The following is an 11488-nucleotide window of genomic DNA, read 5'->3' as shown; positions in this document are numbered from 1 at the left end:
ATTTGACCCTGTCATTTTAGCCAAATTTTCCCATGAATTTGTCAAATAACAATTTTTAGTATAATAATGCTGAACTGCAGACATTTCATGCATGTCAGGATCAATGTATTGAGATTTCTTAGTGAGGCAATACTGTCAATACAATTTATGAAGTAGGACTGGCCAAGAGAATTCAGATGAAAAACACCAAATTTTAAGGGCAATATAGTTTATTCTCCCATGCAACGTTGCATAGGAAACACATTAGATGGATAAAAATAAAGGTTAAAGTTCCTTGGACTTTGTCATTGTGGTCAGTCAAAGAGTGTAGACATAAGAAGCATGTCCTCCAAGCCCAAACAGGACAGTCGGTGTTCATCTGTTTGACACTCTTCTGTTGTGGGCCAGTACTCAACCCAGGTCTTCTCATCAAGCGTGTAGTGAAACCTGAAGAGAGAAAAACAGGAGTTCATGATGAACTGATGTGAGAATAGATGATAGACTCATGGACCAAATTGTTGGTATCCTTCGTTTAATTAAAGAAAAATTTGCAGTGGTCAGAGAAAAAACTTGAATCTGATGAAAGTAATAATAATAATAATTAAAGCCGCAAGCGGCATTGGTCGGGACCGAGCCTCCCCGCCGGCCAGCGACTGAGACGTCCACCCACTAACATGTAGCTGTTAGCATCTTTCATCCACTAACATGGAACTGTTAGCATCTCCCGTCCACTAACATGGAGTAGTTAGCATCTCCCATCCACTAACATGGAGTAGTTAGCATTTGCCATCCACTAGCATGGAGTAGTCAGCGTCTCCCATCCACTAGCATGGAGTTGTTAGCATCTCCCATCCACTAACATGGAGTAGTTAGCGTCTCCCATCCACTAACATGGAGTAGTTAGCATCTCCCATCCACTAACATGGAGTAGCTAGCATCTCCCATCCACTAACATGGAGTAGTTAGCATCTCCCATCCACTAAAATGGAGTAGTTAGCATCTCCCATCCACTAACATGGAGTAGCTAGCATCTCCCATCCACTAACATGGAGTAGTCAGCGTCTCCCATCCACTAACATGGAGTAGCTAGCATCTCCCATCCACTAGCATGGAGTTGTTAGCATGTCCCATCCACTAACATGTAGCTGTTAGCATCTGTAATAGTGGACTTGTTAGCATGTCCCATCCACTAACAAGTAGCTGTTAGCATCTTTCATCCACTAACATGGAGTTGTTAGCATCTCCCATCCACTAACATGGAGTAGTTAGCATCTCCCATCCACTAACATGGAGTAGTTAGCATGTCCCATCCACTAACATGGAGTAGTTAGCATCTCCCATCCACTAACATGGAGTAGTTAGCATCTCCCATCTACTAACATGGAGTAGTTAGCATCTCCCATCCACTAACAAGGAGTAGTTAGCTTTTGCCATCTGCTTTTGACAGTCACTGAATGAAGGCACTGAGTGTCAGAGTTTGATTGACAGCTGCTGTCAGCTGTGTAACTGCAATACATGCCCATATATGGTAATGTGAGCTAGAGTGGAGAGAGGAGAAAATAAAAGTCTTTTTTGGGGAAACAACTGCTCCTTGTTCCTTTGCTGTTTGGCAAAACTGAACAAAAAATATCACGTTTGATAGGAAAATTTATTGTCTTTCAGTTGGTGAGGCTTTCAGAACAGTCAGACTTTTAGTTTGGACCCCAGAGGCCTCAGTTTGTGAGAAGCGCGAGATTTTTCCCCATCCGGCTCCATTATAACTGAGAGCAAAAAAAATGCAGAGCGCACACCTTTTCTTACCTGTGTAAACGTACATATATCATAATATTTTACCCACTTATTTTACATCATCTTGTTCGGGAGAACCTGCTGGAACTTTGCGTGTGCTCGGTTTGTCGATAGGAGTCACGGTTTAGCCGCAGTCGCCACTTGTTCGAGGTGCTGAAAAAAGGCGACTTTTTTCCTTTTTTCCCCATTATAACGGATGAGGGCCGGAGCAAGGCAGGATTTCAGACTTCCAACTTTGAACGCTAATAAAATCCACACCGTTAGACTTTTGACAAAGTTGTTCACAACTTTTGTAGCGAAAATTGTTCTCTTTCACGTCGCGTGACTCTTATGTTTGTACGACAAACGGTCTCGGAGGAGATAATTTTTTCGTGAAGAGTGATTTTGAGCAAAATTTTACTTTGAAAGGGAAATAGCGGACTTCCTGTTTGATTTAGGTCAGGGGTGTCAGCGCGTGAATTTTAGATCTCGATGAGACGAACGCGTGAGTGTTGGTTTGATCTCTCTACGACATTCCTGCGGGCCGTAGCGACTGTTTTAGACGTTTTTCGGGATATAGGTGGCGCTAGAGAGCTGATGGTTTTCGTTTTTGTATTTTATAAAATTTTTCGCCGGTCATGATGTGCGTGCCAAATTTGGTGAGTTTTCGTGCATGTTCAGGGGGTCAAATTCGCGTTTATTTGGGCGTTAGTATAATAAAAAGCCGCAACCGGCATTGGTCGGGACCGAGCCTCCCCGCCGGCCTGCGACTGAGACGTCCACCCAGGAACATGCAAGTTGTTAGCATCTCCCTTTGTCTAAGATGTAGCTGTTAGCGTCTGTCATCCACTAACATGTAGCTGTTAGTATCTCCCATCCACTAATATGTAGCTGTTAGCATCTACTATCCACTAACATGGAGTAGCTAGCATCTCCCATCCACTAACATGTAGCTGTTAGCATCTACTATCCACTAACATGGAGCTGTTAGCATCTCCCATCCGCTAACATGGAGCTGTCAGCATCTCCCATCCACTAACATGGAGTAGTTAGCATCTCCCATCCACTAACATGGAGTAGTTAGCATCTCCCATCCACTAACATGGAGTAGCTCGCATCTGTCATCCACTAACAAGCAGGAGTTAGCATCTCCCATCCACTAACATGGAGTAGCTAGCATCTGTCATCCACTAACAAGCAGGAGTTAGCATCTCCCATCCACTAACATGGAGTAGCTAGCATCTCCCATCCACTAACATGGAGTAGTTAGCATCTCCCATCCACTAACATGGAGTAGTTAGCATCTCCCATCCACTAACATGGAGTAGCTAGCATCTCCCATCCACTAACATGGAGTAGTTAGCATCTCCCATCCACTAACATGGAGTAGCTAGCATCTCCCATCCACTAACATGGAGTAGCTCGCATCTCCCATCCACTAACATGGAGTAGTTAGCATCTCCCATCCACTAACATGGAGTAGCTAGCATCTGTCATCCACTAACAAGCAGGAGTTAGCATCTCCCATCCACTAACATGGAGTAGTTAGCATCTCCCATCCACTAACATGGAGTAGCTAGCATCTGTCATCCACTAACAAGCAGGAGTTAGCATCTCCCATCCACTAACATGGAGTAGCTAGCATCTCCCATCCACTAACATGGAGTAGTTAGCATCTCCCATCCACTAACATGGAGTAGTTAGCATCTCCCATCCACTAACATGGAGTAGCTAGCATCTCCCATCCACTAACATGGAGTAGTTAGCATCTCCCATCCACTAACATGGAGTAGTAAGCATCTCCCATCCACTAACATGGAGTAGCTCGCATCTCCCATCCACTAACATGGAGTAGTTAGCATCTCCCATCCACTAACATGGAGTTCTTAGCATGTTCCATCCATTAACATGGAGCTGGTGGCTTCAGTCATCCACTAACATGGAGTTGTTAGCATGTTCCATCCACTAACATGGAGTCGTTAGCATCTCCCATCCATTAACAAGGAGTAGCTAGCATCTGTCATCCACTAACAAGCAGGAGTTAGCATCTCCCATCCACTAACATGGAGTAGCTAGCATCTCCCATCCACTAACATGGAGTAGTTAGCATCTCCCATCCACTAACATGGAGTAGTTAGCATCTCCCATCCACTAACATGGAGTAGCTAGCATCTCCCATCCACTAACATGGAGTAGTTAGCATCTCCCATCCACTAACATGGAGTAGTAAGCATCTCCCATCCACTAACATGGAGTAGCTCGCATCTCCCATCCACTAACATGGAGTAGTTAGCATCTCCCATCCACTAACATGGAGTTCTTAGCATGTTCCATCCATTAACATGGAGCTGGTGGCTTCAGTCATCCACTAACATGGAGTTGTTAGCATGTTCCATCCACTAACATGGAGTCGTTAGCATCTCCCATCCATTAACAAGGAGTAGTTAGCTTTTGCCATCTGCTTTCCTGAGTCACTGAATGAAGTCATTGAGTGTCAGAGTTTGATTGACAGCTGCTGTCAGCTGTGTAACTGCTCTGCATGTCCATATATGGTCATTTCAGTTAGAGTGGAGAGAGGAGAAAATTACAGTTTCCTTCTGCGAAACAACTGCTCCTTGTACCTTTCCTGTTTGGCAAAACTGAACAAAAAATATCACGTTTGATAGGAAAATTAGTTGTCTTTCAGTTGGTGAGGCTTTCAGATCATTGAGACTTTTAGTTTGGACCCCAGAGGCCTCAGTTTGTGAGAAGCGCGAGATTTTTCCCCATCCGGCTCCATTATAACTGAGAGCAAAAAAAATGCAGAGCGCACCCCAATTCTTACCTGTGTCAACATGCATATATCATCATATTTCCCCACTTATGTTACATCATCTTGTTCAGGAGAACCTGCTGGAACTTTACGTGTGCTCGGTGTGTTGATAGCAGTCACGGTTTAGCCGCAGTCGCCACTTGTTTGAGGTGCTGAAAAAAGGCGACTTTTTTCCTTTTTTCCCCATTATAACGGATGAGGGCCGGAGCAAGGCAGGATTTCAGACTTCCAACTTTGAACGCTAATAAAATCCACACCGTTAGACTTTTGACAAAGTTGTTCACAACTTTTGTAGAGAAATTTGTCCTCTTTCACGTCGCGTGACTCTTATGTGTGTGCGACAAACGGTCTCGGAGGAGATAATTTTTTCGTGAGGAGTGATTTTGATCAAAATTTTACTTTGAAAGGGAAATAGCGGACTTCCTGTTGGATTTAGGTCAGGGGTGTGAGCGCGTGAAATGTAGATCTTGATGAGACGAACGCATGAGTGTTGGTTTGATCTCTCTCCGACATTCCTGCGGGCCGTAGCGACTGTTTTAGACGTTTTTTGGGATCTAGGTGGCGCTAGAGAGCTGATGGTTTTCGTTTTTGTATTTTATCAAATTTTTCGCCGGTCATGATGTGCGTGCCAAATTTGGTGAGTTTTCGTGCATGTTTAGGGGGTCAAATTCGCGTTTATTTGGGCGTTAGTATAATTAAAGCCGCAAGCGGCATTGGTCGGGACCGAGCCTCCCCGCCGGCCAGCGACTGAGACGTCCACCCACTAACATGAAGCTGTTAGGATCTGTCATCCACTAGCATAGAGTTGTTAGCATGTCCCACCCACTAACATGGAGTAGTTAGCATCTCCCATCCACTAACATGGAGTAGTTAGCATCTCCCATCCACTAACATGGAGTAGTTAGCATCTCCCATCCACTAACATGGAGTAGTTAGCATGTCCCATCCACTAACATGGAGTAGTTAGCATCTCCCATTCACTAACATTGAGTAGTTAGCATCTCCCATCCACTAACATGGAGTAGTTAGCATCTCCGCTCCACTAACATGGAGTAGTTAGCATGTCCCATCCACTAACATGGAGTCGTTAGCATCTCCCATCCACTCACATGGAGTAGTTAGCATCTCCCATCCACTAACATGGAGTTGTTAGCATCTCCCATCCACTAACATGGAGTAGTTAGCATCTCCCATCCACTAACATGGCGTAAGTAGCATCTCCCATCCACTAACATGGAGTAGTTAGCATCTCTCATCCAGTAACATGGAGTAGTTAGCATCTCCCATCCACTAACATGGAGCTGTTAGCATCTCGCATCCACTAATATGGAGTAGTTAGCATCTCCCATCCACTAACATGGAGTAGTTACCGTCTCCCATCCACTAACATGGAGTAGTTAGCATCTCCCATCCACTAACATGGAGTAGTTAGCATCTCCCATCCACTAACATCAAGCTGTTAGCATCTCCCATCCACTAACATGGAGTAGTTAGCATCTCCCATCCACTAACATGGAGTAGTTAGCATCTCCCATCCACTAACATGGAGTAGCTAGCATCTCCCATCCACTAACATGGATTTGTTAGCTTCTCCCCGCTGCTTTTGAGAGTCACTGAATGACGGCAATCAGTGGCAGAGTTTGATTGACAGCTGCTGTCAGCTGTGTAACTGCACTGTATGCCCATATATGGTCATTTCAGTTAGAGTGGAGAGAGGAGAAAATAAAAGTCTTTTTTGCGGAAACAACTGCTCCTTGTTCCTTTGCTGTTTGGCATAACTGAACAAAAAATATCACGTTTGATAGGAAAATTTGTTGTCTTTCAGTTGGTGAGGCTTTCAGAGAAGTAAGACGTTTAGTTTGGACCGTAGAGGCCTCAGTTTGTGAGAAGCGCGAGATTTTTCCCCATCCGGCTCCATTATAACTGACAGCAAAAAAAATGCAGAGCGCACACCTTTTCTTACCTGTGAAAACATACATATAGCATGATATTTTCCCCACTTATGTTACATCATCTTGTTCAGGAGAACCTGCTGGAACTTTCCGTGGGCTCGGTTTGTTGATAGGAGTCACGGTTTAGCCGCAGTCGCCACTTGTTCGAGGTGCTGAAAAAAGGCGACTTTTTTCCTTTTTTCCCAATTATAACGGATGAGGGCCGGAGCAAGGCAGGATTTCAGACTTCCAACTTTGTACGCTAATAAAATCCACACCGTTAGACTTTTGACAAAGTTGTTCACAACTTTTGTAGAGAAATTTGTCCTCTTTCACGTCGCGTGACTCTTATGTCTGTACGACAAACGGTCTCGGAGGAGATAATTTTTTCGTGAGGAGCGATTTTGATCAAAATTTTACTTTGAAAGGGAAATAGTGGACTTCCTGTTGGATTTAGGTCAGGGGTATCAGCGCGTGAAATGTAGATCATGATGAGTGGAACGCGTGAGTGTTGGTTTGATCTCTCTACGACATTCCTGTGGGCCGTAGCGACTGTTTTAGACGTTTTTGGGGATATAGGTGGCGCTAGAGAGCCGATGGTGTTCGTTTTTGTATTTTATAAAATTTTTCGCCGGTCATGATGTGCGTGCCAAATTTGGTGAGTTTTCGTGCATGTTTAGGGGGTCAAATTCGCGTTTATTTGGGCGTTAGTATAATAATAATAATAATAATAATAATAAACGAACGAAAAACAATAGAGACCTTGCCCTCCGGGCATGGTGGCCTTCGGCCACCATGCCCTCCGGGCTCGGTCCCTAATTAAAGCAGCAAGCGGCATTGGTCGGGACCGAGCCTCCCCGCCGGCCAGCGACTCAGACGTCCACCCACTAACATTAAGCTTTTAGAATCTGTCTTCCATTAACTCAGAGTTGTTAGCATCTCCCATCCACTAACATGGAGTAGTTAGCATCTCCCATCCACTAACATGGAGTAGTTAGCATCTCCCATCCACTAACATGGAGTAGTTAGCATCTCCCATCCACTAACATGGAGTAGTTAGCATCTCCCATCCACTAACATGGAGTAGTTAGCATGTCCCATCCACTAACATGGAGTAGTGAGCATCTCCCATCCACTAACATGGAGTAGTTAGCATCTCCCATCCACTAACATGGAGTAGTTAGCATGTCCCATCCACTAACATGTAGCTGTTAGCATCTACCACCCACTAACATGGAGCTGTTAGCATCTCCCATCCACTAACATTGAGTTGTTAGCATCTCCCATCCACTAACATGGAGTAGTTAGCATCTCCCATCCACTAACATGGAGTAGTTAGCATCTCCCATCCACTGACATGGAGTAGTTAGCATCTTGCATCCACTAACATGGAGTAGTTAGCATCTCCCATCCACCAACATGGAGTCGTTAGCATCTCCCATCCACTAACATGGAGTAGTTAGCATCTCCCATCCACTAACATGGAGTAGTTAGCATCCCCCATCCACTAACATGGAGTAGTTAGCATCCCCCATCCACTAACATGGAGTAGTTAACATTTCACATCCACTAACATGAAGTAGTTAGCATCTCCCATCCACTAACATGGAGTTCTTAGCATGTTCCATCCATTAACATGGAGCTGGTGGCATCAGTCATCCACTAACATGGAGTTGTTAGCTTCTCCCATCTGCTTTTGAGAGTCACTGAATGAAGGCAATCAGTGGCAGAGTTTGATTGACAGCTGCTGTCAGCTGTGTAACTGCAATGCATGCCCATATATGGTAATGTGAGTTAGAGTGGAGAGAGGAGAAAATAAAAGTCTTTTTTGGGGAAACAACTGCTCCTTGTTCCTTTGCTGTTTGGCAAAACTGAACAAAAAATATCACGTTTGATAGGAAAATTTGTTGTCTTTCAGTTGGTGAGGCTTTCAGAGCAGTCACACTTTTAGTTTGGATTGTAGAGGCCTCAGTTTGTGAGAAGCGCGAGATTTTTCCCCATCCGGCTCCATTATAACTGAGAGCAAAAAAAATGCAGAGCGCACACCAACTTATACCTGTGAAAACGTACATAAATCATGACATTTTCCCCACTTATGTTACATCATCTTGTTCGGGAGAATCTGGTGAGACTTTACATGTGCTCGGTTTGTTGATAGGAGTTACGGTTCAGTCGCAGTCGCCACTTGTTCGAGGTGCTGAAAAAAGGCGACTTTTTTTCTTTTTTCCCCATTATAACGGATGAGGGCCGGAGCAAGGCAGGATTTCAGACTTCCAACTTTGAACGTTAATAAAATCCACACCGTTAGACTTTTGACAAAGTTGTTCACAACTTTTGTAGAGAAATTTGTCCTCTTTCACGTTGCGTGACTCTTATGTCTGTACGACAAACGGTCTCGGAGGAGATAATTTTTTCGTGAGGAGTGATTTTGATCAAAATTTTACTTTGAAAGGGAAATAGCGGACTTCCTGTTGGATTTAGGTCAGGGGTGTCAGCGCGTGAAATGTAGATCTCGATGAGACGAACGTGTCAACATAGGTTTGATCTCTCTGCGACATTCCTGCGGACCGTGGCGCCTATTTTACTGTTTCTAGGTGGCGCTAGAGAGCAGATGGGGTCAATTTTTCCATTTTATAAAATTTTTCGCCGGTCATGATGTGCGTGCCAAATTTGGTGAGTTTTCGTGCATGTTTAGGGGGTCAAATTTGCGTTTACTTGGTAGGTCAGTATAATAATGAAGAAGAAGAACGAGAACGAGAACGAGAAACACACGAATAACAATAGAGACCTTGCCCTACGGGCAAGGTGGCCTGCGGCCACCTTGCCCTCCGGGGCTCGGTCCCTAATTAAAGCCGCAAGCGGCATTGGTCGGGACCGAGCCTCCCCGCCGGCCAGCGACTGAGACGTCCACCCACTAACATGAAGCTTTTAGAATCTGTCTTCCATTAACACAGAGTTGTTAGCATCTCCCATCCACTAACATGGAGGAGTTAGCATCTCCCATCCACTAACATGGAGTGGTTAGCATCTCCCATCCACTAACATGGAGTAGTTAGCATCTCCCATCCACTAACATGGAGTAGTTAGCATCTCCCATCCACTAACACGGAGTAGTTAGCATGCCCCATCCACTAACATGGAGTAGTTAGCATCTCCCATCAAATAACATGGAGTAGTTAGCATCTCCCATCCACTAACATGGAGTAGTTAGCATCTCCCATCCACTAACATGGAGCTTTTAGCATCTCCCATCCACTAACATGGTGTAGCTAGCATCTCCCATCCACTAACATGGAGTAGTTAGCATCTCCCATCCACTAATATGGAGTAGCTAGCATCTGTCATCCACTAACATGGAGGAGTTAGCATCTCCCATCCACTAACATGGAGTTCTTAGCATGTTCCATCCATTAACATGGAGGTGGTGGCTTCAGTCATCCACTAACATGGAGTTGTTAGCATGTTCCATCCACTAACATGGAGTCGTTAGCATCTCCCATCCATTAACAAGGAGTAGTTAGCTTTTGCCATCTGCTTTCCTGAGTCACTGAATGAAGTCATTGAGTGTCAGAGTTTGATTGACAGCTGCTGTCAGCTGTGTAACTGCTCTGCATGTCCATATATGGTCATTTCAGTTAGAGTGGAGAGAGGAGAAAATTACAGTTTCCTTCTGCGAAACAACTGCTCCTTGTACCTTTCCTGTTTGGCAAAACTGAACAAAAAATATCACGTTTGATAGGAAAATTAGTTGTCTTTCAGTTGGTGAGGCTTTCAGAGCATTCAGACTTTTAGTTTGGACCGCAGAGGCCTCAGTTTGTGAGAAGCGCGAGATTTTTCCCCATCCGGCTCCATTATAACTGAGAGCAAAAAAAATGCAGAGCGCACCCCAATTCTTACCTGTGTCAACATGCATATATCATCATATTTCCCCACTTATGTTACATCATCTTGTTCAGGAGAACCTGCTGGAACTTTACGTGTGCTCGGTTTGTTGATAGGAGTCACGGTTTAGCCGCAGTCGCCACTTGTGCGAGGTGCTGAAAAAAGGCGACTTTTTTCCTTTTTTCCCCATTATAACGGATGAGGGCCGGAGCAAGGCAGGATTTCAGACTTCCAACTTTGAACGTTAATAAAATCCACACCGTTAGACTTTTGACAAAGTTGTTCACAACTTTTGTAGAGAAATTTGTCCTCTTTCACGTCGCGTGACTCTTATGTCTGTACGACAAACGGTCTCGGAGGAGATAATTTTTTCGTGAGGAGTGATTTTGAGCAAAATTTTACTTTGAAAGGGAAATAGCGGACTTCCTGTTGGATTTAGGTCAGGGGTGTCAGCGCGTGAAATGTAGATCTCGATGAGACGAACGCGTCAACGTAGGTTTGATCTCTCTGCGACATTCCTGCGGGCCGTAGCGACTGTTTTAGACGTTTTTCAGGATATAGGTGGCGCTAGAGAGCTGATGGTTTTCGTTTTTCCATTTTATAAAATTTTTCGCCGGTCACGACGTGCGTGCCAAATTTGGTGAGTTTTCGTGCATGTTCAGGGGGTCAAATTGGCGTTTCTTTGGGCGTTAGTATAATAATTAAAGCCGCAAGCGGCATTGGTCGGGACCGAGCCTCCCCGCTGGCCAGCGACTGAGACGTCCACCCACTAACATGAAGTTGTTAGAATCTGTCTTCCATTAACACAGAGTTGTTAGCATGTCCCATCCACTAACATGCAGTTGTTAGCTTCTGTCATCCACTAACATGGAGTTGTGAGCATCTATCATCCACTAACATGGAGTAGTTAGCATCTCCCATCCACTAACATGGAGTAGTTAGCATCTCCCATCCACTAACATGGATCTGTTAGCATCTCCCATCCACTGACATGGAGTAGTTAGCAAAGGTCATCCACTAACATGGAGTAGTTAGCATCTCCCATCCACTAACATGGAGTAGTTAGCATGTCCCATCCACTAACATGGAGTAGTTAGCATGTCCCATCCACTAACAT

General features: G+C 44.6%; 1 protein-coding gene across 1 annotated transcript in view; it reads right to left on the bottom strand.

The window, feature by feature from the left end:
- Nucleotides 1-293: 293 nt before the first annotated feature.
- Nucleotides 294-11488, bottom strand: part of LOC115383629 (complement C3-like) — a 69327-nt gene continuing 58132 nt past the window's right edge. Inside the window, exon 39 of the mRNA XM_030085762.1 lies at nt 294-426. Coding sequence (XP_029941622.1) covers nt 294-426 — 133 coding nt within the window. The remainder of the gene's footprint in view (nt 427-11488) is intronic.

This window comes from Salarias fasciatus (genome assembly GCF_902148845.1).
Source record: "Salarias fasciatus chromosome 23 unlocalized genomic scaffold, fSalaFa1.1 super_scaffold_20, whole genome shotgun sequence".
Taxonomy (NCBI): Eukaryota; Metazoa; Chordata; class Actinopteri; order Blenniiformes; family Blenniidae; genus Salarias; species Salarias fasciatus.
Note: the sequence above shows the minus strand (reverse complement) of the source record. Positions and strands in the feature narration are given on the sequence as shown.